The following is a 27,382-nucleotide window of genomic DNA, read 5'->3' on the forward strand; positions in this document are numbered from 1 at the left end:
CACAGGCCATTGAAAGTAGCAACACAGGTGGAGAAGGTAGTTAAGAAAGCATACTGCATGCTTGCCTTCATTGGCCAGGATATTGAGTATAAAAATTGGCAAGTCATGTTGCAGCTGTATAGAACCTTAGTTAGGCCACACTTGGAGTATAGTGTTCAATTCTGGTCGCAACACTACCAGAAGGATGTGGAGGCTTTGGAGAGGGTGCAGAAGAGATTTACCAGGATGTTGCCTGGTATGGAGGGCATTAGCTATGAGGAGAGGTTGAATAAACTCGGTTTGTTCTCACTGGAACGTAAGAGGTTGAGGGGCGACTTGATAGAGGTCGACAAAATTATGAGGGGCATAGACAGAGTGGATAGTCAGAGGCTTTTTCCCAGCGTAGAGGGGTCAATTACTAGGGGCATAGGTTTAAGGTGCGAAGGGCAAGGTTTAGAGGAGATGTACGAGGCAAGTTTTTTACGCAGAGGGTAGTGGGTGCCTGGATCTTGCTGCCGGAGGAGGTGGTGGAAGCAGGGACGACAGTGACATTTAAGAGGCATCTTGACAAATACATGAATAGGATGGGAATAGCGGGATACGGACCCAGGAAGTGCAGAAGATTTTAGTTTCGACTGGCAGCATGGTCGGGGCAGGCTTGGAGGGCCAAAGAGCCTGTTCCTGTGCTGTACTTTTCTTTGTTCAAATCCGATAACCTTTCAACCCCTAGAATCGATCTAGTTCTGCCTTAAAAATATTTAAAGACTCTGCTTCCACTGCCTTTTGAGGAAGAGAGTTCCAGAGACTCACGATCTTCTGAGAGAAAGTAATTCTCCACATCTCCGCCTTAAATGAACAACCACTTATTTTTTTTAAATGATCCCCTAATCCTAGATTGTCCGAAAAGAGGAGACACGGTAGGGCAGCACGGTAGCCTTGTGGATAGCACAATTGCTTCACAGCTCCAGGGTCCCAGGTTCGATTCCGGCTTGGGTCACTGTCTGTGCGGAGTCTGCACATCCTCCCCGTGTGTGCGTGGGTTTCCTCCGGGTGCTCCGGTTTCCTCCCACAGTCCAAAGATGTGCAGGTTAGGTGGATTGGCCATGATAAATTGCCCTTAGTGTCCAAAATTGCCCTTAGTGTTGGGTGGGGTTACTGAGTTATGGGGATAGGGTGGAGGTGTTGACCTTGTGTAGGGTGTTCTTTCCAAGAGCCGGTGCAGACTTGATGGGCCGAATGGCCTCCTTCTGCACTGTAAATTCTATGATAATCTCTATGACATCCTCTCCACATCCACCCCGTCAACACCCCTCATGACCTTCGAGGTATTAATCAAGTAGAAATCTAGAACACTGGCTTCCGAAAGGTGATAGGGGACATTTGTAGTTTTCAAGGCGGGACAGATTTGTGTTCGATAAGGAATACAAAGCAAAGATGGAGAAATGGGATTGATGTACATTAGCCGTGGTCTCATTGAATGGAGGAGCAGGCCCAAGGGGCTTCTCCTGTTCCAATAAACATATCAATATTTTCCTATGTTCCTTTACCGGCCCTCATCATCGCCTCGCATCACGAGTACAAAGGGGGCTGCCATGTTCCAATGACCAGGGTCAAACAGGAAGTCTTTTTCACAGCAGTGATTAGGATCTGGAATACACTGCCTGAGAGCCTAGTAGAGGAAGATTCAATGTGGCTTTCATTGGACAATTACCTGAAGAGAAAAAAAAATTGCAGGGCATGGGGAAAGTGGAAATAGTTCAGTTGCCTTGTGGGGACGCAATGACATGGTGATATATCTCTGGACGAGTAATCCAACAACCCAGGGTAATGCTCTGAGGTTTTCTCAAATACCTCCTGAGAGTCTGGTGGAGGCAGATTCCGCTGTGGCTTTCAAAATGGAAGTGGATAATTATCTGAAGAGAGAGAATTTGGAGGGCTACCGGGGGAAAGGTGGGGGATTTGGGACTAGCTGAGTTGCTCTTAGACAGCCAGCGATGGCTCGAATGTTTTGACTTGTCTTCAGTAAACAGAACCAAGCGGCCCTATCACTGTGTGTGTGTGTGTGTGTGCATGCATATGCTTGCAGGTGTGTGTGAGTGTTGGCTAGGGTCAGTTGGAACTTGTAAAAAGGAACTGCAATCATAGGCAGGATTTTCCATTTGGGAGAGTAAGTGTTGACACCGGGACGTTGGTAAGGCATCACTTGGAATATTGCGCAGAATTCGGTCGCCACACACCCAGAAGGATATGGAGGCTTTGGAGAGGGTGCAGAGGAAGTTTACCAGGATGTTGCCTGGTCTGGAGGGTGTTGGCTATGTGGAGAGGCTGAATAGACTCGGACTCTTTTCATTAGAAAGACGGAGGCTGAGGGGTAACCTGATAGAGGTCTACAAGATTATGAGGGGCATGGATAGAGTGGATGGGCAGGCACTCTTTCCCAGCGTGGAGGGGTCAGTCACCAGGGGGCATAGGTTTAAGGTCCGTGGGACAAGGTTTAGAGGAGATGTGTGAGGCAGGTGTTTCACACAGAGGGTGGTGAGTGCCTGGAACGCGCTGCCAGTGGAGGTTGTGGAAGCAGATACATTAACGGCGTTCAAAAGGCATCTTGACAATGACATGGATAGGATGGGTATTGAGGGATACGGCACATGGAAGTCCTGAGGGTTTTGACAAAGGTTAGTATCATGACCGGTACAGGCTTGGAGGGCCGAAGTGCCTGTCCCTATGCTGTATTGTTCTTTGTTCTTTGTTCTTTGAGTTGCATGTAGCTCATGTTCCCATCGGGGGGCCCTATTCGGTAAGAGAGTCAGGACATCCAAATGGGTCAGCACTCTGCTGGTGCGAATTCTGAGCAATTGCTAGACCAGTGGGCATTCTTCCTGCTGGGGCAGAAGTTAGTGCCAAAGAGCCTGGCATCTGGAGGTGTTTTCAGGCGCTCCACTTACCGCACATGAACTGCAGCCACCGAGAAGGCTCACAGAAGACCTGCCCCACAAGGTCGGGAGTCCAAGGTGGACCCACAACTCCATGCCTATGAGGAGCGGAAGCAGTCAGCACTCACCAGGAGGAGACAGCTGGTGATCCAGAGGGGTAGGGGGTCACTGGTGAGGCCTGTGCCCTGAGAGGGGCAGAGAACCAGGGAGGGTTCCAAAGGTCACAGTGCAGTTGTCCTCTGGTTGGGATGTGCTCTCCTGATTCCCTACTTCCCCTGCAATGGGCAGCGCTTCTGAGGAGTGGCAACACCTGGCAGGCACCTGATTGAGTTTGGTCACGCCCATCCCTTGATGCAACATCTGGGGTACGAGGGGTGTCCAGAGGGCCAGCCTTGGTGGGCTCCCAGATGACCAGAGGCTGCGTGAGTATTCACTGGACATTAGCAGCACTCAGCAATGTGAACAGCCTGTAAGTAGCACAAAAGGGGTGCATTTAACAGACAGATTGCAGCAATGTGGATCTGAGCCAGACCACCCCAATCCCAAGGAGGACTCACCGAGTCCACGGACTAGGCATCAAGCGCTTCCCGCTACTGCCCCCAGCCCGGGAAGCCACCATCTCCCCCCCAGCAAGCCCGACAGTCTTCAATGGTTTTCCATTGTTAATTTTAGCCTCCCGCTCTCGCTCCATCTATGGCGCCCAGTCTCCGTTTGTAAATACTTGCAGTAATTCACGCCCGTGAGATGTCTGCCTGAGGGGGGGGGGGGGGGGGGGAGCATCATGGAAGGGCAGAGCATGAAGTGTCCAACCCACGAATTACATCTAAGTGCATGCAAATAACGGTGCAGGGAGGGGCTGAATCGGCGGTGGGCGTGAATCCCGGTTTCTGCCAGGCACCCGATTCTCTGCCTGATCACGATGCGTGTTTCCTCTGTTGCGAAGCGGAGAATCCACCCCTGTATGTCTTAAAATGGGTCATTGAGAGGGACATATTAACAAAACTGCAGGAGTTTATTTCAGGAGAGGTCGCGAATTCTTCTCATGCAACCTGTTCCTCTCTCCTGACTGAGAAACGTTTCTAATCATTGGCCTGGATTCTCCACTGCCCACTGCTGGTAACAAGGTCCCCGATGCCTGGCGTCGATCCGAACGCAATGCTCCTACACTCCGTGGCTACACCCCCAGGCAGTGAGATCAAATTTCACGCCCGTGTACCAGCCGCAGGATGCAAAACGAATGCAAATGGGTCTTAATGACCCTTTAAAAAAATGTGTTCATGGGACGTGGGTATCGCAGGCTGTGCCAGCATTTATTGACCGTCCCTAATTGCCCTTAAGGGGCAGTTAAGAGTCAACCATGTTGGTGCGGATCTGGAGTCACATGTAGGCCAGACCAGGTAAGGACGGCAGATTTCCTTCCCTAAAGGACATTAGTGAACCAGATGGGTTTTTACGACAATCGACAATGGTTTCATGGTCATCATTGGACTTTTAAGTCTAGATTTTTATTGAATTAAAATTTCTCCATCCGCAATGACGGGACTTGAACCTGGGACCCCAGAGCATTACTCTGGGTTTACTGGTTTACTCGTCCACTGACAATACCACTACGCTACCGCCTCCCATTGGCATTCAACTAGCGGGCCCAGCACACTATTCTCCATCCCTCAGTGATTCCCCTGTCTCCTGGGCCGGGAATCACGTGGGCGGAATTACTACAGACCTCACCAAATGTGAGCCTGATGTGGTGGCCCTCGCAGCGGGCCACGAGGGTAAAAGGGGTTACCCCCAAATCCATCCGAGGGCCACGCTCTTCCCTCCCCCCACAAAGCACTACCTGCCCACCCACCCCCCTCCTCTACCAGGCCCACACCCCCACACCCAAAACGGGTGAACCTCCCCAAGAGGCCCCCTTACTTGAGCGACCGCCACTGCAGGGACCTCCTTCTTAGGGAGACCCCGCCAGGGACCTCTTAATAGGGTACACCTCCAGGGACCCCGTGAATAAGAAGACCCCCCCCCCCCCCACTCCCCTGGGAAGCCCTAACTGAAGAGACTCCCTTACTAAAGACAAATAGGTTTTTGATCAATAAGGGGATCAGGGGTTATGGAGAGAAGACAGGAGAATGGGGATGAGAAAAATATCAGCCATGATTGAATGGCGGAGCAGACTCGATGGGCCGAGTGGCCTTATTCTGCTCCTATGTCTTATGGTCTTATGGTCTAAAGGAACCCCGCACCATAAGGACCTCTTAAATAAAAGAACCCCCACCCCACAGAGACCCTGTAACTAAAGGGACATCCCACAGGAACCCCCTGACTAAAGAGACCACCCAGAGACCCCCACAAACCCCCCTCCACGAAAACCAGACCTCTGTCTCAAAGCTAGAGAACAGTGGCAGTGAAAGAGATTACAGTTGTAACACGTACCTGGAAGCCCCATGTGTTCATTCCTGGAAGGAGAGCAGCTGCGACCTGTGTTTAAACCCCTCAGATCCTGTAGCTGCAAGCCATTCATTCAGTTCTTGTAGTCGGCTGCGATTGACAGCTTCCACAAAACAGCTGCAGTCGTGATTCACTCATCTCCCTTCTTGGGTGAGTGACTCGAAGTGCTGAAACTCCAATGTTTACAAACATCAATCACATCAAAGAGAGGTAAGTGCATTCCAATACTAAGTGCGTTCCAGTTATTCAAGGCCCACAGAGAGCTAGCATGGACCCGACTGGCTGATTGGCCTCCTTCAATAATGTAATGATTCTATGGCCATTATCACATTGGTGTTTTGGAAGCTGGCTGGCCATTAAGTGCTGCCAAGTTTCTTACATTGCAACAATGCCTACTCTTCAAGAGTAATTAATTAGCTTTAATGTGTGTCGGCATGTCCTGTGGTCATCAAACGTGCTATAGAGATGCAAGTTTTTCTTTCTTTGAGCTGAGCCAACATCAGTCTATTCAGATGGACCATAAATATCCCAAGGCATTAGCTGAAGAAGAGTTGAGAGAGTCCTGAATTGCTACCATCGCCGACAGGTCAACCATACATTCACCAAATTAATGTTTGTTGGACTTTAGATCTGCCATGTACCAAGCCACACTTCAAAGTAATTTATTGCACAGGAAACACAAATCAGACTCACCTTTAATGATTTTGCTTTTTCTGAAGAATGGAAGTAACATTTATTAATATATCAAATTTCAGGCATTATTGAAATGGGGGAAAAATTGCCAAGATTACAAGATTGGAGCAAAGGCAACTACTGGTCACTTTCAGCATCATCCTGCGGTACTGGTCAAAGCACAATGGGACAAGATACCTCAAACCCTAAAGGAAACGGCAGCAATGTAGGAACCTCTCCACTTAACAAACAGCTTGCACTGTATCACTGTGCTTTCAGAGTGACATGCAGGAATTTAACTCCCCTCACTCCCATTACAGTGTGGCTGACCAGTTGGCAGGGATCGCCTTCATGCTGGGATTCTCGGAGAGACATCAGAAGAGTGCTGCTCACCAGATTTCAGTGATTGCTGCCGCAACGTCTCAACGCACACTTGATGTTGTCGTGAAAACCCCCAAGGTACGTCCCACTTCACTAACATCTCCTCTGTATGTGGAAGGCAGTGATTGGTGGGGTACCGCGGGGATAGGTGCTCGGGGCCCCAGCTATTCACAATATATATCGACGATTTGGATGAGGCAATCAAATGTAATATTTTGACCTTCGCTGATGATCCATAACTAGGTGGAATTGGGAGTGGTGAGGAGGGTGTAAGGCAGCTTCAAGGCGATTTAGACAAGTTCAGCGAGTGGGCAAACACATGTCAGGTATAGCATAACGTGGATAAGTATGATGTTAACGGGCAGCACGGTAGCACAAGTGATTAGCACAAGTGACCCCGCCAGGGTCCCAGGTTCGATTCCCCGCTGGGTCACTGTCTGTGCGGAGTCTGCACGTTCTCCCCGTGTCTGCGTGGGTTTCCTCCGGGTGCTCCGGTTTCCTCCCACAGTCCAAAGACGTGCAGGTTAGGTGGATTGGCCATGATAAATTGCCCTTAGTGACCAAAAAAGGGTAGGAGGGGTTATTGGGTTACGGGGATAGGGTGGAAGTGAGGGCTTAACTGGTTTAATGCAGACTCGATGGGCCGAATGGCCTCCTTCTGCACTGTATGTTCTATGTTGTACACTTCGGTAGGAAGAAGAGAATGAGAGAGGATTATTTTAATGGTGATGGATTGGGAAATGTTGAAGTACAAAAGGGGCCTGAATGTCCTAGTACATCAGTCACTGGAAGCAAGCGTGCAGGTTCAGCAAGCAGTTTGGAAGGAAAATGATATGTTGGCCTTCATTGCAAGAGGACTTGAGTACAGGAGCCAGGATGTCTTGCTGCAGCTGTACAGGGCCTTGGTGAGACCACACCTGGAGTATTGTGTGCAGCTTTGCTTTCCCGACCGAAGAAAGGATTTATTTGCCATTGAGGGAGCGCAGCAAAGATTCACCAGACTGATTCTCGGAATGGCTGGATTGTCGCAGGTGGAGAGATTGGGTCGACCGGGCCTGTATTCCCTGGAATTTAGAAGAATGAGGGGGGGATCTCATTGAAATGTATAAAATTCTGACAGGGCTGGACAGACTCAATTGCGGGGTTGACCTTTCCTGTGGGGGGAGGAGCCAGAACAAGGGGTCAGAGTCTCGGGAAACAGGACCGTTCAGGACTGAGGTGAGGAGAAATTCCTTCACTCACAGAGGGTGGAGAGCTCGTGGAATTCTCTACCAAAGAAGGCTGTGGAGGCCAAGTCACTGAATGGATTTAAGAAAGAAATCGGTAGATTTCTAGACCCTAGAGGCATCAAGGGATAAGGGGAGACAGTGGGAGTATGGCATTAAAATAGAGGACCAGGCATGACCACATTGATGCAGAGCAGGCTTGAAGGGCCAAATAGCCTGCGTCTGCTCCTATTTTCTGTTTCTATACAAATGTTCCCCTCTCAGTTCCTGAAGGCGCAGAATCCTCTTTCGGATATAGTATCTGTCGCTGCTGGGCACCATCAAAAAAACCTCCGCCAAGCAGCTGACCGTGACGTACGCGACTTCTTGTTGGCAGGTGCTATGACCACAGGAGTTTGATAGAATTTCAATCTTGCCCTTGCTTGATTGGATGGGCACCATTCCACCAGGAACCAACCTTGATCCCTCCTTGACACAGGGTCGTTGTCAGCAATTGTTGTTCCAAATGGCAGCCGGGTTGGGTTCTCAGCAAGCCTGATACCTAGTCTCTGAATCCTCGGCATTTACTGAGGCTCAGTGTGTCGCATTCTCACGTCTGAGGCAGGAATGATGGGTTCAACTCCCCCGAGAGAGTTTAGTGCAAATGCTCAAATAGCACTTCTAGTGGACAACTGTGGGAGTGCTGGGTTGCTGGAGGTGGTGTCTTTTTTTGATTAAAATGAGGCAGCGGCTGTCTTCTCCATTGGATGTAGAAAGGTCCCGTGGAAGGACTCAAATACTTTGGAGAATTTTCCCTCATCCCCTATTCCTCAACCATCACCAAAAAAGGTAACTGGTCATTATCGCGTTGTGGGTTTTGGGCGCTTGCTGTGCACTGATTGGCTGCCGGTGAATACACTTTGTTGGCCACTTTGAGATGTCCTGAGGCCATGAATCCAGCTAGTCAAGTCTTTCTTTACTCACCTGAGCAGATCAACCCGGGCATTGGCTGAACGGTAATCAGGAGAGGGAATCCTGGCTGATTAATATGCCCGTCGTTATGCCAGGGATTCTGAGTCTCTGATCTGTATGGCGTCAATTCCTACTGGATAAACTCACTGGGTAAGGCAGGCCAGAATCCAGGGCCCGGATTCTCAGAAATCCCAGCCAAGTGTTAACGCCGGAGCGAGAGGCGCCGGGGTCAACAGGCCTCTAGGCCCAGCCATTCGCCCCTTCATCGGGGGCTAGCACGGCAAGCGGGTCTGCGCATGCGCACCACGGCCGGCGCGGGTTCGTGCACGTGCGCCACGGCCGTCCCCGCGCCGGCACGCAGGCGGGACTTGGCGGGCACTCGGCCCATCGAGCACGGAGGATCGGCGCTGGGGCCGCTTTCAACGGCCCCCGACAGGTGCCGTGGCGACCGCGTCGCGTGATTGGCGCCAAATCTCCGGTCGTCGGGGCGGCGTGGCGGGATTCGTGCCCTCCCCCCACCCCCTGCCCCCCGGCGATTCTCCAACCCGGCGCAGTCTCGGAGAATCCACCCCCATTGACTGACCAGCGTAACGGAGAATCCCACCGGCGGGTCGGGGCTGAAAAGTGGCCCTGTGAGGGGTTCCTTCTGTGCAATCGCTTTTTGGGAAAACTTAAATGCACTTTATTATGAGCGGGTTTAGGATTTCAGTGCAGCATTGCGGAGAAGAGCGGAATGTTTTAAAATCTAATCTATCACGATGCTCTTTCTTTACCATTTAGCATGTATTTAGTCGGCAATCGATTCACATCCCAGCACCATTACCTTTTAATGTAAACTCTCCCTCAGTGCAGCAAAGAGGATTACTTGTCTTTGCGGATTTACCTGACATCATTTCAGCAACATCCACAGGTAAATCATTTTGTTTTCGCTACTGTATCTGACACTATTAGACTTGTGAGCATGCCAAATTAAGTGTATCACGGAGCCCTCGCCTGGAGTGTTGTGTCTAACCCTGCGTACCACTTTAGGAAGGATGAGCAGGCCTTGGAGAGGATGCAGATAGCACTTACTACAATTTTATTTTATCCATTTACGGGATGTGTACGTCGCTGGCTAGGCCAGCATTTATTTCCTATTCCTAGTGGCCCTTGAGAAGGTGGTTGTGAGCTGCCTTCTTGAACCGCTGCAGTCCCTGTGATGTAGGTACACCCACAGTGCTATTAGGGGGGAGGGATTCCAGGATATTGACCCAGTGACACTGAAGAAACGGTCGATATATTTCCAAGTCGGGATGGAAATGAAATGAAAATGAAAATGAAAATCGCTTATTCTCACAAGTAGGCTTCAATGAAGTTACTGTGAAAAGCCCCTAGTCGCCACATTCCGGCACCTGTTCGGGGAGGCTGGTACAGGAATTGAACCGTGCTGCTGGCCTGCTTGGTCTGCTTTAAAAGCCCACGATTTAGCCCAGTGTGCGAAACCAGCCCCTTGACTTGAAGGGGAACCTCCAGGTGGTGGTACCTGTTCCCAGATACCTGTTGCCCCTTGTCCTTCTAGATGGTAGTGGTTGGAGGTTTGGAAGGTGCTGCCTAAAGAACCTTAGCGAGTTCCTGCAAAGCATCTCGTAGATGGTACACACGGCTGATACTGTTCATTGGTGGTGGAGGAATTAACCATTTGTGGACGGGGTGCCAATCAAGCTGGCTGCTTTGTCCTGGATGGTGTTGAGCTTCTTGAGTGTTGCTGGAGCTGCGCTCATCCAGGCAGGTGGGGAGTATTCCATCACACTCCTGACTTGTACCTTATAGATGGTGGACAGACCTTGGGGTCAGGAGGTGAGTTGGTCGCCACAGGATTCCGAGCCTCTGACCTGCTCTTATAGCCACAGTATTTATATGGCTGGTCCAGTTCAGTTTCTGGTCAATGGTAACCCCCAGAATGTTGAGAATATTGGGGGATGGTCATGGCATTGAATGTCAGGGGTGATGGTTAGATCCTCTCTTGTTTGTAACAAGAATGAGAGACTTCAGTTCAAAGAGATTAGGGAAACTGGAGTTGTTCTCCTTGGAGCAGAGGTTAAGACAAGATTTAATAGAGGTATTCAAAGTTATAAAGAGTTTGAAGAGTGTCAATGAGGAAGATCTATTTCCACTTGCAGGATGGTTGGTAACCCAAGCTGTCGGCCTTGCTCTGCATCACAAACCAGCTCTCCAGCCAACTCAGATAAACAGGCTCCCCTACCGGCTGAGGTTATTCATGAAGGCCTTCTCAACCTTGCCCCTCGCCTGAGGTGTGGTGACCCTCAGGTTAAATCACCACCAGTCAGCTCTCCCCCCTCAAAGGGGAAAGCAGCCAGTGGTCACCTGGGACTTTGGCGACTTTACTTTGCTTTCTGGGTTGGTAACCAGAGGACACAAATTTACAAGGGTTGGCAAAGGAAACAGAGAGGAGGTGAAGACTTTTTGTAGTGCAACAAGTTATTGTGAAAAGTCATGGGAGAAAATTCAAAGGTAAATTTTCAAAGGAACATTCTTATAAACCTTGAAAGAAAATATTCCCAGGGAATTGGGATTAATTGAATAATTCTTTTAAAGAGCCGACAGGGGAATGACAGAAGAATGGCCTCCTTCTCTCTGTTTTCTGAAATGATAAGTTGTGTATTTGCTGAGGTATCACTATCGCACCAGTTCATTAAAAAAAAAAATGTAGATTACCCAATTCATTTTTTCCGATGAACGGGCAATTTAGCATGTTCAATCCACCTATCCTGCACATCTTTGGGTTGTGGGGGCGAAACCCGTGCAAACACGGGGAGAATGTGCAAACTCCACACGGACAGTTACCCAGAGCCGGGGTTGAACCTGGGACCTCGGCACAGAGAGGCAGCAATGCTAACCACTCCGCCACCGTGCTGCCCTTCACACCAGTTCATTAATTGGTCGGTAACGCCTTCCGGTTGCGGCGATGCGGAGCTAAGACGCACATTTCGGCAGCTCCCGCTAGAACGGACTTTTGGACTCTCCAGAGGAGCCCCAACGGAAATTTTTTGACCAAATCCCGAGTGGGAAGGTGAGAGCAAGGTCCCCCTTCCGTCGTGTATGGAGGGGACCAGAAGTGGAGCGGCGGCAAAAGAGGCTTTGGAGCAGCGGCAGAAACGAGGGGGAAAAAACAAGATGGCGGAGGGCGGAGATCGAGCAGCATGGGGGCCGGAGCAGCAGGAGTTTTTCAGGCGTTGCGTGGAGGAGCTTAAAAAGGAGGTGCTGGCGCCAATGCTGTTGGCGATCGAGGGGCTGAAGGAGACCCAGAAGGCCCAGGCGGTAGAGCTCCGAGAGGTGAAGGACAAAACTAACGAGAACGAGGATGAGATCTTGGGCCTGGCGGTGAAGATGGAGGCGCATGAGGCGCTGCACAAGAGGTGGGCCGAGAGATTCGAGGTCCTGGAGAACAGGTCGAGGAGGAAGAATCTCCGGATTCTGGGTCTTCCCGAAGGAGTGGAGGGGGCTGATGCCGGGGCGTATGTGATTACGATGCTCCATTCGCTGATGGAAGCGGAGGCCTCTCCGAACCCCCTGGAGCTAGAAGTGGCTCACCGGGTCCTGGCGAGGAGACCCAAGGCTGGCGAGCCGCCAAGGGCGATAGTGGTGAGGTTCCATCGTTTCGCGGACAGAGATCGTGTCCTGAGATGGGCCAAGAAGGAGCGGAGCAGTAGATGGGAGAATGTGGTGATCCGAGTTTACCAGGACTGGAGCGCGGAGGTGGCAAAGAGGAGAGCTGGCTTCAACCGGGCCAAGACGGTGCTGCATAAAAAAAAGGGTGAGATTCCGAATGCTGCAGCCAGTGCGACTGTGGGTCACGTATCAGGACCGACACCACTATTTCGAAATGCCAGAAGAGGCTTGGACCTTTATCCAAATGGAAAAATTGGACTCGAACTGAGGGACTGTGGTTGTGGGGGAGATTTACAACTGTATACAGGGTTGTAAATATGGGGAAAGAATGTTTCATGGGTGGGACGATAGATGGGGATGGGGGAAGAGTTTTTGATGGGGGGGACAGTGAGGAATGTGGGCGTCGGTGCTGGAGGGAGGTGAGACTCGGGGATGGGGGAATTGGGATAATGCCGCAACAGGAGCTGTGCCACAGGGGACGGGGCTGGCTCAGGAAAGCGCGGGCTTTAGGGAGGGGGGGATGGAGGAGCGCAAGGAGGAGGAGGGATTTCCACATGGGGGGGGTCAACGGGAAGGCGGGGGAAGCCGGGGTCAGCAGGAGTCAGCTGTCTTACGGAAGTATTATGGGGGAGCAAAAGAGCTCGATTTGGATCTAGCGGGGAGGGGGGGAGGGGAGGGGGGAGAGGGGGGGGACAATAGGGTTGCTGCTGCATTGGCCGAGGGAGAACTGAAAATGGAAGAGGTGGTCGGGGCGGGGGTTCCCCGTCTGGGGGACTGGAGGGTGCGGGAGACGCGGGCACGGGACTGGCCTAAAATGGGAGATGGCTAGTCAGCAGTGGGGGGGGGGGGGGGGGGGGGGGGGGTGGGAGATGGGTAGCCCCCCAATCCGGCTGATCACGTGGAATGTGAGAGGCCTAAATGGGCCGGTTAAGAGGGTCCGAGTGTTCGCGCACTTAAAGGGACTGAAGGCAGACGTGGTCATGCTTCAGGAGACACATATGAAGGTGCCAGATCAGGTCAGGTTAAGGAGGGGATGGGTAGGACAGGTGATCCATTTGGGTGCGAAGAATAGAGGGGTGGCAATACTGGTGGGGAAGCGGGTGTCGTTTGAGGCCAAGAACATAGTGGCGGACAATGGAGGCCGATACGTGATGGTGAGCGGTAGGTTGCAGGGGACGGGGGTGGTATTGGTAAATGTATACGCCCCGAATTGGGACGATGCTGGATTCATGAAACGGATGTTGGGGCGTATTCCGGACTTGGAGGTAGGAAGCTTGATAATGGGTGGGGATTTCAACACGGTGTTGGACCCAGCACTGGATCGATCCAGATCCAGGACCGGAAAGAGGCCGGCTGCGGCCAAGGAGCTCAGGGGGTTTATGGATCAGATGGGGGGAGTGGATCCGTGGAGATTTGCCAGGCCTTTGGCCAGAGAATTTTCTTTTTTCTCCCACGTACATAAGGCCTACTCCCGGATAGATTTTTTTGTTCTGGGCAGGGCATTGATCCCGAAAGTGGAGGGAACGGAGTATTCGGCCATAGCCATTTCAGACCATGCACCGCATTGGGTGGAGCTAGAGCTGGGGGAGGAGAGGGAGGGTGCGGGGGTGCATCGAAAGGTATCTGGAGGCCAACGACAACGGGGAGGTGCAGGTGGGAGTAGTATGGGAGGCGCTGAAGGCGGTGGTCAGGGGAGAGTTAATCTCCATCAGGGCTCATAGGGTGAAGAGAGAGGGCAGGGAAAGGGAGAGGTTAGTGGGGGAGATTTTAAGGGTGGACAGGAGATATGCAGAGGCCCCTGATGAGGGACTACTCAGGGAGAGGCAAAGTCTCCAGACGGAGTTCGACCTGTTGACCACAGGGAAGGCAGAGGCACACTGGAGGAAGGCACAGGGGGCGATGTATGAGTATGGGGAGAAGGCGAGCCGGATGCTGGCACATCAGTTCCATAAGAGGATGGCAGCGAGGGAAATAGGTGGCGTCAAGGATGGAAGGGGAACTACAGTGCGGAGTGCGGTGAAAGTGAATGAGGCATTCAAGGCCTTCTACGAGGAGCTGTATAGGCCCAGCCCCCAGGGGGAAAAGAGGGGATGCGACGATTCTTGGACCAACTGAGGTTCCCGAGGGTGGAGGAGCAGGAGGTGGCTGGTTTGAGGGCGCCAATTGGGTTGGAGGAGCTGGTTAAAGGACTGGGGAGCATGCAGGCAGGGAAGGCCCCGGGACCGGATGGGTTCCCGGTGGAGTTCTATAGGAAGTATGTAGACCTGCTGGCCCCGTTGCTGGTAAGGACTTTCAATGAGGTAAGGGAGGGGGGGACCCTGCCCCCGACAATGTCGGAGGCGACGATCTCTTTGATCCTGAAATGGGATAAGGACCCACTGCAATGCGAGTCGTATAGGCCGATCTCGCTCCTCAACGTAGATGCTAAGTTGCTGGCAAAAGTGTTGGCTACGAGGATTGAGGACTGTGTCCCGGGGTGATTCACGAAGACCAGATGGGATTTGTAAAGGGCAGGCAGCTAAATACCAATGTGCGGAGGCTCCTAAATGTGATTATGATGCCATCGGTGGAGGGAGAGGCGGAGATAGTGGCAGCTATGGACGCGGAGAAGGCCTTTGACCGAGTAGAGTGGGAGTATCTCTGGGAAGTGTTGCGGAGGTTTGGGTTCGGGGGAGGGTTTATTAGCTGGGTTAAGCTCCTATATCGAGCCCCGGTGGCGAGTGTGGTTACGAATCGGCGGAGGTCGGAGTACTTCCGGTTGTATCGAGGGACGAGGCAGGGGTGCCCCCTGTCCCCCCTGTTGTTTGCATTAGCAATTGAACCTTTGGCCATGGCATTAAGGGAGTCCAGGAAATGGAGGGGGGTGGTTCGAGGGGGAGAGGAGCATCGAGTGTCGCTGTATGCAGACGACCTGTTGCTGTATGTGGCGGACCCAGTGGAGGGGATGGTGGAGGTCATGCAGATCCTAAGGGAGTTTGGGGACTTCTCGGGCTATAAGCTTAATGTAGGAAAGAGTGAGCTCTTTGTGGTGCATCCAGGGGACCAGGGAAGAGGGATAGACGACCTACCGTTGAGGAGGGCGGAAAGGAGCTTTCGATACTTGGGGATCCAGGTAGCTAGGAGCTGGGGGGCCCTGCACAAACTTAATTTGACACGGCTGGTGGAGCAGATGGAGGAGGACTTTAAACGGTGGGACATGTTGCCACTCTCGCTAGCGGGCAGAGTACAGTCGATTAAAATGGTGGTCCTCCCGAGGTTTCTTTTTGTATTCCAATGCCTTCCAATTGTGATCACCAAGGCCTTTTTTAAGAGGGTAGGCAGGAGCATTATGGGTTTTGTGTGGGCGAGTAAGACCCCAAGGGTAAGGAGGGGGTTCCTGGAGCATAGTAGAGATAGAGGAGGGCTGGCGTTGCCGAATTTGGGTGGCTACTACTGGGCAGCCAACGTGGCGATGATCCGTAAGTGGGTGATGGAGGGAGAGGGGGCGGCATGGAAGAGGTTGGAGATGGCGTCCTGCAAAGGAACGAGCCTGGGGGCGCTGGTGACGGCACCGCTGCCGCTCTCGCCTACAAGGTACACCATGAGTCCGGTGGTCGCGGCAACGCTAAAGATCTGGGGGCAGTGGAGACGGCACAGGGGATTCAAGACAGGGTGATTTTGGGCGTATGGGTCGGAGAGGGCAAGGTGTTGGCGATATACCAGGAGATGAAAGAAGAGGGGGAGGCTTTGGTAGAGGAGCTGAAGGGTAAATGGGAAGAGGAGCTGGGGGAGGAGATTGAGGAGGGTCTGTGGGCTGATGCCCTAAGTAGGGTTAATTCCTCTTCCTCGTGTGCCAGGCTTAGTCTGATACAATTTAAGGTTGTTCACAGAGCGCATATGACAGGGGCGAGGCTGAGTAGGTTCTTTGGGGTGGAGGACAGATGTGGGAGGTGCTCAGGAAGCCCGGCGAACCACGCCCATATGTTTTGGTCGTGCCCGGCACTGGATGGGTTCTGGAGGGGAGTTGCGAGAACTATATCTCAGGTGGTGAAAGTCCAGGTCAAGCCAAGTTGGGGGCTAGCAATATTTGGAGTAGCGGACGAGCCGGGAGTGCAGGAGGCGAAAGAGGCCGGCATTCTGGCCTTTGCGTCCCTGGTAGCCCGGCAAAGGATCTTGTTAGTGTGGAAAGATGCGAAGCCCCCCCAGTGTGGAAGCCTAGATAAATGACATGGCAGGGTTTATCAAGTTAGAGAGGATAACGTTTGCCCTGAGAGGGTCTGCGCAGGGGCTCTCCAGGCGGTGGCAACCGTTCCTAGACTATCTCGCGGAGCATTAGATGAAGTTCGGTCGACAGCAGCAGCAACCCGGGGGGAGGGGGGCGGAGAGGGGAGGGGGGAGAGGTCGGGGGGGCGGGGGGGGAGGGGGGGAGAGGTCGGGGGGGAGGGGGGGAGGGGGACATCTCTTTTGGGGGGGGGAAGAGGGAGGGATGGGGAAGGGGGGGTTTTCTGGGGGGCATCTGAGCAAGAAAATACATAAATGATCCGGAAAACTGATATGTACGGGAGGAATCCAATGTACAAAGTTCTGTATCATATTGATTTGCCATGTTTATGTCTTGCTATGCGAGTTTTCTTTTTTTTTTGTTACGGGGGACGGGGGGGGGGTTTGTTTATATGGTTGAAAATTTTGTTAGAAAAATTCTTAATAAACATATTTAAAATTTTTTAAAATTGGTCGGTAACTCATTGCGGCGATTTCCCAAGCACTGATTATTGTGATTTTCTTTTACAGCCGAATGCACAGTTGTGCAAAACCAATTCACCCCATTTACCAAGGATAGCTTTGAGTACCAAATGCCTGAAGGGTGTGCTCATGTGTTGGTCCAAGACTGTACACCTGAACTGCAGTTCATCACACTAATAAGACGCAGTGCAGAATCGCTGGTTGTACAGCTGTATTTACCTTATGGGTGAGAGACACTAATATCGGCAACATCTGAGAAGCATTTCACAGTGTCACATTCTTGATAATGCCCTGTCTTTTTCTTTTGGAAAAGCGAAATAGAAATACAAGCCACAACAAAAGGAAAACTCCAGCTGTTCATCAACAGGACCAGGACGCCAATCGCAAGCCTTCCATTTTCAGGTCTAAGTATGTAACTTCACTTCTTCAGGATATACATTGAAAGCATTGGTCAAAGTGGTGCAGCAAAGGGACATAAGGTTGATCCCTGTGTAGAGGAATGCAGCAAGGAACTATTGTCCCCCGACACTTGTACCACCACGCTCCTCTGCAGGCAGGAGGAACATGTCCAGGCATTGTTTTCAACAACACTCCATTTCTATACTACCAAGCAAGTGTAAGAAGTGAGTTATGAGGAAAGATGAGTGTTGGGGTTTATCGTATTCAGGTGGGAGGGCATGAATTGTGTGTTTGTAGAGGAGCCGGGTGCAGGAGAAGTTGTGGGTCTGAAGGCCAAGCTGATGTATTACGGGCGGAATTCTCTGGTCTTGCCCGTGCGGGACCCATTGCTGCGAGAACAGAAAGTCTTCCATTCCAGCCAAACGCCCATTCACCCTCGGCGGCACCGATAAACCCCAGCCGCAAACGAGGACAGAAGATTTTGCTAATGTGAGCCTCTGCAAATAAATAGGTTACAAAGACCATGAGATTATATTGACTACATGGGTTATGGGGATATAAATAAATAATCGAAATAAATAATCTTTATTAGTGTCACATGTAGATTTACACTGCCATGAAGTTGATAGGGTGGAGGCGGGGCTTAAGTAGGGTGCTCTTTCCGAGGGCTAGTGCAGACACGATGGGCCGAATGGCCCCCTCCTGCACTGTAAATTCAATGATTCTTTCAATTACATACAAAGATTATGAGGGGTTTGGACAGGGTAAATAGGAAGCAGCTGTTCCCCTTGGTTGAGGGGCCAATCACAAGGGGGGCCATAATTTTAGGGTGAGAGGCAGGCGATTCCGAGGAGCTTTGAGAAAAATATTCAGAGTGTGGTGAGAATCCGGAATGCGCAGCCTGGGAAGGTAGTGGAGTGATCCTCAACTGAATGGGCCAGATTGCCTTTGAACATGTCAGAAAGGGAAATCAGGTAGGGGTGATTGTATAAGGGAAGACTCTAATTGCCATCCATTTAATTGAATGGGTCCAAATTAAGTTGGGGTACTTCTTAATAGCCAGTGACCCACCAGCCAGATCCTCCACCATCACCTGTATCCAGCCAATCAAATATAGACAAAGGCAATCAGAGGAAAATCTGTCTCACTAACTCCCTGTTTGAAGAGTATGATTGTGATTAGAGTCACCATCACGATTCCCTCAGGCAATCATAGCGATTACTGCTTTCTTTTAAGTGGAAGTTCGGTGAAATATGTAGGGTTGGGGGTTCCTGTGATGGCTCCATTGGTTTAGATGCCTCATCTATGCAAGTAAGGAAATTCCCACTTTCAGCACCCATATTTGAAGATTTGCCACTCTGCCAAGACACGTCAGGGCACCTGCATTCCGTGGAGTCTTTTTTCAGTTTTAGGAAGGGTGGGGGGAAGAATCAAATCTGCCTTTGCCTCACCGAGGTAGGGTTCATCCCTATAGCGAGCTCCGTTTCTTGAATTCGCCAACCACTGTTCCATCTTCTAAAGCTCTGCACTGGTGGTGCTCAATAGTAGAATATACCTCAAGCTAATTTTACAGTAAGCTACAAATATATGACCCAATTAGTGAATAATTAAATGTTTTTTTTAACAGCTTCAGAATTGGTTTTCAGTTTTGTTGTGAGTTCCAGTGGTTGTGTTCGGCAGATCAGCCATGATCTTCTTCAATGGCAGAGCAGGCTTGAGGGGCCGAGTGGCCTACTCTTGTTCCTAATTCATATGTTCATATTGTAAGGATCCTCCTGTTAAAACCTTTTTTTTTCTTTTATTCCCTACATTTCCGCTAATTGTGGCTTTTACACTTGTTGTACCTAGACTATTAATAGGACCTATGCCTTTAAGATGGGCTTCACCTTTAATTTAATAAAAAAGGAATCCTGCAGGGTGTGCTGACAACAGTGATGTCCCATCTTGATGGACTTGGCTGTCAGCCAATGAGCTGTATATATGCTGGGCTCTTTGTTGATAGTCTGTGGTGCTGACCATTCTGGAATTTTCTGCCAAGGGCACAATAAGAAGCCTTACAACACCAGGTTAAAGTCCAACAGGTTTATTTCGAATCACAAAGGGCAGGAAGGCTTCATCTGTTTTTTAGATTTATTTTTAACTCCGAGCTGAAGGAGACTCTTTGGAGTTTCTCGCTCCCTGAAATGCTGACAGACATTTTTAAAACCTCATGGAAGCTGCTTCTTTAGTACTCTGTTCCTCCTCATTAAAGTTAGAGGACATTCTTGTGAGTCTGGAAACCAAGTAAGAGTAAGTCTCAGGCTGAGAACTGGGTTTGAGGGGAGACAAAGAAAATCCTAATGAAATCCAGACAAGCCACCAGCTGCAGGGTGGGTCAGTTTTAAAAACTCCTTTTGGACTCTCATGCGGGGAACTCTGTTCTTATCTCAGACAAGCTGGGGGATCTAGAAACAAATAGGAATTAAACAAACCTGAGGCTGATGTTTTGAGAGAAGGCTCAGGTTACGGAAAGCTGGAGTCACTCCCCAGAGGAAATCCTACAGCCTGGGAGTTCTGACTGAACGCAACTGCCAGAAGATCATAGTTAGCAATCCAACAGGTGGCTTCAATATTCCGCCTCCTGGGAAGATAGGCAGCTACAACGACTTCAATATCAGAAGCAAGGACTCTCATCTCTCTTTTTCCATTTTACCCCTATCATTTTACCTCTTTCCCTTCCCCTGACTTGTCTGTGGTTGCATAGAGGGTGAGATGGTAAAAGGGGGAGTAGAAGATTAGCTGGCTGCTATTTCATTACAGCTATTACATATTTCAGCATGGCATCTATTATAAACAGTTATTGTGTTCAACTTTCAAACCTGGTAGTTATAACTTATTGAACAGTCAAGGGGCCAAAGATTCTGCAAATTATGTACAAATTATTGGTTAATTCACTTGTGCTGGGTCTTTGGGGCCTGTGGGGCAGTAAGTGATCACACCTTAGCCCAGAGTGTGGTAACAATATTCAGTGTCCACTTTGCATTTAATTTAATTTGAAATTAAATTCTCTTTCATAAATTCGGCGCTCGTACTGATTTGTCTCTAACTGGAAGCATCTTCTGAAAAACTCACATCCTCTTCCAGCTCCAACCGGCTTGTGTCTGATTCTGTCTAATGGTGACCCTCACTGTTGCAGGATCCTTGGTCATTGAGAGAAGTGACAATGGACTGAAGATAAAAGCACCAGAACTCGGCCTTGAGAAGCTCTCCTTCGATGGCAAAGAAATCAAGGTGCTTAACATTTCATGCTATTACCTTCCTTTCAGATAAAGAAAAAATATAATTTTTTAAAATTTAAATTTGAGATCCGTAGCAATCGTTTCACTCTAGTGCGCATAATCTAGACTGACACTTCAACGCAGTGCTGAGGGAGTACCGCACTGTCAGAGGTGCGGTGTTTTGGCGAAGACAATAAGCTGAGGCCCCACTGCCCATTCAAATGTAGAATTCCAGGCACTATTTGAAGAGCAGGGAAGTGTCTCATGACTAATATTCATTCCTCAACCAACATTACTATCTGTATCCATTTGCAAACTCTGAGCATTTCCCAGTACTGTTGAAGTCAATAGACTTTTGGTTGGCTTGCCACATCCACCATGGTGGGGCCGGAAAATCGTGGCTATTGTTTCCTGTGGGATCTTGCTGTGCAAAGATTGGTGTCTGCACCCCCTACAGTACAAATGGTGACCACAGCTCAGGCTTAATTCACTGGTTGTAAAGCGATCCAGGATGCCCTGAGTTTGTGTTAGACGCTTTATAAATTGAAGACCTTCTATCATAGATTCCCCGCCTGAATCGGGTCAGGCACATCAGCTGCTACAGAGCAGAAATGGAGCAGTAAATAGAATTGAGTGACCTGAACTTCTGCTGGGCAGAGAGACCTAACGTCACCCCTTCCTTAACAGCTTGATTGGCCTTGAATTATATTGCCTTTTACGTCGTGATTTCATGAAACTGCCCTTTTGTCTTCCTCCCTAATCCAGGTTGCCGTGGTGCCATGGATGGCTGAGAGCACATGCGGATTGTGCGGCCGAAGTGATTCCCAGAGGAGGAATGAGTATCCACAGCCAAATAAACGCAGCACCAACGAAAGTCTCAAATTTGCTCACTCGTGGTTGCTGCCCGGCGAAAACTGCAAAGACGGTAAAGGAATCCATTCCAGTCTCCTTAAGTAGGAATTTTAGCATTCCGGATTCCTGGAATGAAGGAGTTTGTCTTATGAGGAAAGCTTCAGCAGGTTGGGGCCATACTCATTGGAGTTTAGAAGAATGAGAGGCGGTGATACTGATGAGTAGCATGGGGGGAGCGCGGGGGTACGGTATTGAGATATCAGCCATGATCATATTGAATGGCAGACCAGGCTGGAAGGACCGAATGGGCCTATTTTCCATGCTTCAATGAAACTTATATGATTATGAGGGTGATTGACAGGAAATATGCTGAGCGCACACAAATACAGAAAATACTGGACAATCTCAGCAGGTCTGACAGCATCTGTGGAGAGAGGAGGGAGCGAACGTTTCCAGTCTGGATGACTCTTTGTCAAAGCTGAAGAGAACTGGAAATAGGGTTGAATTTATACTCCCGTGGAGCGTTGGGGCTGGACAGGGGGCCAGCGATAGGTGGAGACTGGCAAAGATGTGGACAGAAAGACAAAGGGGAAGCTGAATGATCAAAGCTAAGAAGGGGGTAAATTTTGACACAGCCTTCCGAACTTAACATTGAGTTCAACAACGTCAGACTGTGGACTCTCTCCTCCACCTTCACCCCATTTTTATTTCTATCAATTCCTTTTCATCCCTTCCATCGATCCGTTTTGTTTGGTTACCTGTGTGGTCGGTAACATGTGCTACTCAATCCTTGGTTAGTGATGAGGTATTCTGAATCTCGATGAAGAAGATTCGAACTCGTCCAGTAGTAACAAAAGGTTTAATGAGTAACTACAACAATATTTACATGAGTTCTTCACTTTAACTTTGATACTAGTGATAAGGTTAACAAGATCTAACTACGGTATCTATACATGACTCCACTCGCCATCTGAACTAGTCTGCTGTTGTTTTGATCACAGTGCACCCAAGAGAGAGAGAGAGACCCAATGTGGTTGCCTTTTATACCCCGGTTGGTCCGGCCCTCCAGTGATCATGTGGTGCTACTGATGACACATTAACCCCTTGTGTACATGCACACATAGAGATCACTACACGTTTTTCCCTCGCCAATTACACTCAAGACGAAGTGATTTCATAACTGAAGGCTTTAATCTACTAGAACTTGTTCCCCAGCAGCTTCAAAGAACAAAGAACAAAGAAATGTACAGCACAGGAACAGGCCCTTCGGCCCTCCAAGCCCGTGCCGACCATACTGCCCGACTAAACTACAATCTTCTACACTTCCTGGGTCCGTATCCTTCTATTCCCATCCTATTCATATATTTGTCAAGATGCCCCTTAAATGTCCCTATCGTCCCTGCCTCCACTACCTCCTCCGGTAGTGAGTTCCAGGCACCCACTACCCTCTGCGTAAAAAACTTGCCTCGTACATCTACTCTAAACTTTGCCCCTCTCACCTTAAACCTATGCCCCCTAGTAATTGACCCCTCTACCCTGGGGAAAAGCCTCTGACTATCCACTCTGTCTATGCCCCTCATAATTTTGTATACCTCTATCAGGTCGCCCCTCAACCTCCTTCGTTCCAGTGAGAACAAACCGAGTTTATTCAATCGCTCCTCATAGCTTATGCCCTCCATACCAGGCAACATTCTGGTAAATCTCTTCTGCACCCTCTCTAAAGCCTCCACATCCTTCTGGTAGTGTGGCGACCAGAATTGAACACTATACTCCAAGTGTGGCCTAACTAAGGTTCTATACAGCTGCAACATGACTTGCCAATTCTTATACTCAATGCCCCGGCCAATGAAGGCAAGCATGCCGTATGCCTTCTTGACTACCTTCTCCACCTGTGTAGCCCCTTTCAGTGATCTGTGGACCTGTACTCCTAGATCTCTTTGACTTTCAATACTCTTGAGGGTTCTACCATTCACTGTATATTCCCTACCTGCATTAGCCCTTCCAAAATGCATTACCTCACATTTGTCCAGGTTAAACTCCATCTGCCATCTCTCCGCCCAAGTCTCCAGACAATCTAAATCCTGCTGTATCCTCAGACAGTCCTCATCGCTATCCGCAATTCCACCAACCTTTGTGTCGTCTGCAAACTTACTAATCAGACCAGTTACATTTTCCTCCAAATCATTTATATATACTACAAAGAGCAAAGGTCCCAGCACTGATCCCTGTGGAACACCACTGGTCACAGCCCTCCAATTAGAAAAGCATCCCTCCATTGCTACCCTCTGCCTTCTGTGGCCTAGCCAGTTCTGTATCCACCTTGCCAGTTCACCCCTGATCCCGTGTGACTTCACCTTTTGTACTAGTCTACCATGAGGGACCTTGTCAAAGGCCTTACTGAAGTCCATATAGACAACATCTACTGCCCTACCTGCATCAATCATCTTAGTGACCTCCTCGAAAAACTCTATCAAGTTAGTGAGACACGACCTCCCCTTCACAAAACCGTGCTGCCTCTCACTCATACGTCCATTTGCTTCCAAATGGGAGTAGATCCTGTCTCGAAGAATTCTCTCCAGTAATTTCCCTACCACTGAAGTAAGGCTCACCGGCCTGTAGTTCCCGGGATTATCCCTGCCACCCTTCTTAAACAGAGGAACAACATTGGCTATTCTCCAGTCCTCCGGGACATCCCCTGAAGACAGCGAGGATCCAAAGATTTCTGTCAAGGCCTCAGCAATTTCCTCTCCAGCCTCCTTCAGTATTCTGGGGTAGATCCCATCCGGCCCTGGGGACTTATCTACCTTAATATTTTTTAAGACACCCAACACCTCGTCTTTTTGGATCACAATGTGACCCAGGCTATCTACACCCCCTTCTCCAGACTCAACATCTACCAATTCCTTCTCTTTGGTGAATACTGATGCAAAGTATTCATTTAGTACCTCGCCCATTTCCTCTGGCTCCACACATAGATTCCCTTGCCTATCCTTCAGTGGGCCAACCCTTTCCCTGGCTACCCTCTTACTTTTTATGTAAGTGTAAAAAGCCTTGGGATTTTCCTTAACCCTATTTGCCAATGCCTTTTCATGACCCCTTCTAGCCCTCCTGACTCCTTGCTTAAGTTCCTTCCTACTTTCCTTATATGCCACACAGGCTTCGTCTGTTCCCAGCCTTTTAGCCCTGACAAATGCCTCCTTTTTCTTTTTGACGAGGCCTACAATATCACTCGTCATCCAAGGTTCCCGAAAATTGCCGTATTTATCTTTCTTCCTCACAGGAACATGCCTGTCCTGTATTCCTTTCAACTGACACTTGAAAGCCTCCCACATGTCAGATGTTGATTTGCCCTCAAACATCCGCCCCCAATCTATGTTCTTCAGTTCCCGCCTAATATTGTTATAATTAGCCTTCCCCCAATTTAGCACATTCATCCTCGGACCACTCTTATCCTTGTCCACCAGTACTTTAAAACTTACTGAATTGTGGTCACTGTTACCGAAATGCTCCCCTACTGAAACATCTACCACCTGGCCGGGCTCATTCCCCAATACCAGGTCCAGTACCGCCCCTTCCCTAGTTGGACTGTTTACATATTGTTTTAAGAAGCCCTCCTGGATGCTCCTTACAAACTCTGCCCCGTCTAAGCCCCTGGCACTAAGTGAGTCCCAGTCAATATTGGGGAAGTTGAAGTCTCCCATCACCACAACCCTGTTGTTTTTACTCTTTTCCAAAATCTGTCTACCTATCTGCTCCTCTATCTCCCGCTGGCTGTTGGGAGGCCTGTAGTATACCCCCAACATTGTGACTGCACCCTTCTTATTCCTGATCTCTACCCATATAGCCTCACTGCCCTCTGAGGTGTCCTCTCGCTGTATAGCTGTGATACTCTCCTGAACAAGTAGCGCAACTCCGCCTCCCCTTTTACATCCCCCTCTATCCCGCCTGAAACATCTAAATCCTGGAACGTTTAGCTGCCAATCCTGCCCTTCCCTCAACCAGGTCTCTGTAATGGCAACAACATCATAGTTCCAAGTAGTAATCCAAGCTCTAAGTTCATCTGCCTTACCCGTAATGCTCCTTGCATTAAAACATATGCACTTCAGGCCACCAGACCCGCTGTGTTCAGCAACTTCTCCCCGTCTGCGCTGCCTCAGAGCCACACTGTCCCTATTCCCTAGTTCTCCCTCAATGCTCTCACCTTCTGACCTATTGCTCCCGTGCCCACCCCCCTGCCATACTAGTTTAAACCCTCCCGTGTGACACTAGCAAACCTCGCGGCCAGGATATTTATGCCTCTCCGGTTTAGATGCAACCCGTCCATCTTATACAGGTCACACCTGCCCCGGAAGAGCTCCCAGTGGTCCAGATAACAGAAACCCTCCCTCCTACACCAGCTGTTTAGCCACGTGTTTGTCTGCTCTATCTTCCTATTTCTAGCCTCACTGGCACGTGGCACAGGGAGTAATCCCGAGATTACAACCCTCGAGGTCCTGTCTTTTAACTTTCTGCCTAGCTCCCTGAACTCCTGCTGCAGGACCTCATGCCCCTTCCTGCCTATGTCGTTAGTACCAATATGTACAACGACCTCTGCCTGTTTGCCCTCCCCCTTCAGGATTCCCTCTACCCGTTCGGAGACATCCTGGACCCTGGCACCAGGGAGGCAACATACCATCCTGGAGTCTCTTTCACGTCCACAGAAGCGCCTATCTGTGCCCCTGACTATAGAGTCCCCTATAACTATTACTCTTCTGCGCTTTGACCCTCCCTTCTGAACATCAGAGCCAGCCGTGGTGCCACTGCTCTGGCTGCTGCTGTTTTCCCCTGATAGGCTATCCCCCCCGACAGTATCCAAAGGTACAGAAAGTGAAGGCTGCTGGGACGGCACCATCTCTTATACTCCGCCTTGAGGGCGGAGCTACGGAACAACAGCCAATGGTAGACTCCTGGGTCTAACCAATGGTCATCAGCCTCTTAGGTACCGCAATACCTGGTACTACCACACCCTCTGTTTATAAACCCTTTGTCTTTCTGCCCAAGGCATCATTGTCAATCTCCACATATCACTGGCTCTCTGTCCAGACTCACTGCTCCAGGCACCCCCTCCCCTCCCTCACACAACTGTATCAATCTGACCCCATTTCCAGTTCTCTCCAGTGACCCAGGCTGGAAACGTTAGCTCCCTCTCGCTCCACAGATGCTGCCAGACCTGTTGAGTTTGTCCAGATTTCTGTTTCAAATTACAGCATCCGCAGTAATTTGCTTTTATACGCTGCGAGGGTGAGTGGGACTTTCCGCTCCTGCCGAAGTCAACAGACTTTAACGGTGATGTGTTAGGCTGACTGGTTCGGTGTGGTCTGCACTTGATGCAGTGATGTGAGAAACAGACCTCCAACACTGTAGAAGATCCAACACGGTTTTATTGAATGATAGAACTAACATACATATTTAACTGTGGGTCGACACTATACTGAACTGACTGGAGACCTTGTACTAGCCTAACCAGACTTACTAGCTACCGCATGGTGTTTGCACTGACTAGCTCGTGAACTCTGACTGTCTCAGTGGCTGGGTCCAGAGAGAGCGGGAAACCTAGTGCCCTCTGGCTTTATAATGGTAGTGTCCTGTCTGGTGATTGGCTGCACTGTGTTGTGTGCTTATTGGTCGTCCTGTATGTCAATCACTGCCTGTCAGCACTTCAGTATATATGAATAGATATTATGACAAACGGCTCACCTCGTTTTCCAGCCTCTTGGCCTCAGTGACGGAGCCGTAGAATTCAGCCCAATGTCTTCTCTGTGGAGGAATCTGTAACGAGGGAGAAGAGTTTCACAATATGGAGTCCCTCATTTCGGAAGATGAGGAGGAATTTCTTCTCTCAGAGAGGGTCATCAGT

At 49.9% G+C, this 27,382-nt stretch overlaps 1 protein-coding gene across 2 annotated transcripts in view; it reads left to right on the forward strand.

Annotated features, from left to right (window-relative positions):
- vtg3 (vitellogenin 3, phosvitinless) overlaps window positions 1-27,382 on the forward strand; it is a 121,346-nt gene that overhangs the window by 83,873 nt on the left and 10,091 nt on the right. For both annotated transcript variants that reach the window (XM_072510373.1, XM_072510374.1), the window contains 7 exons: window positions 6,113-6,255; window positions 6,350-6,488; window positions 9,368-9,497; window positions 17,027-17,204; window positions 17,292-17,386; window positions 20,553-20,647; window positions 21,400-21,559. In XM_072510373.1, coding sequence (XP_072366474.1) covers window positions 6,113-6,255; window positions 6,350-6,488; window positions 9,368-9,497; window positions 17,027-17,204; window positions 17,292-17,386; window positions 20,553-20,647; window positions 21,400-21,559 — 940 coding nt within the window. The remainder of the gene's footprint in view (window positions 1-6,112; window positions 6,256-6,349; window positions 6,489-9,367; window positions 9,498-17,026; window positions 17,205-17,291; window positions 17,387-20,552; window positions 20,648-21,399; window positions 21,560-27,382) is intronic.

Source organism: Scyliorhinus torazame, chromosome 7 (genome assembly GCF_047496885.1).
Source record: "Scyliorhinus torazame isolate Kashiwa2021f chromosome 7, sScyTor2.1, whole genome shotgun sequence".
Taxonomy (NCBI): domain Eukaryota; kingdom Metazoa; phylum Chordata; class Chondrichthyes; order Carcharhiniformes; family Scyliorhinidae; genus Scyliorhinus; species Scyliorhinus torazame.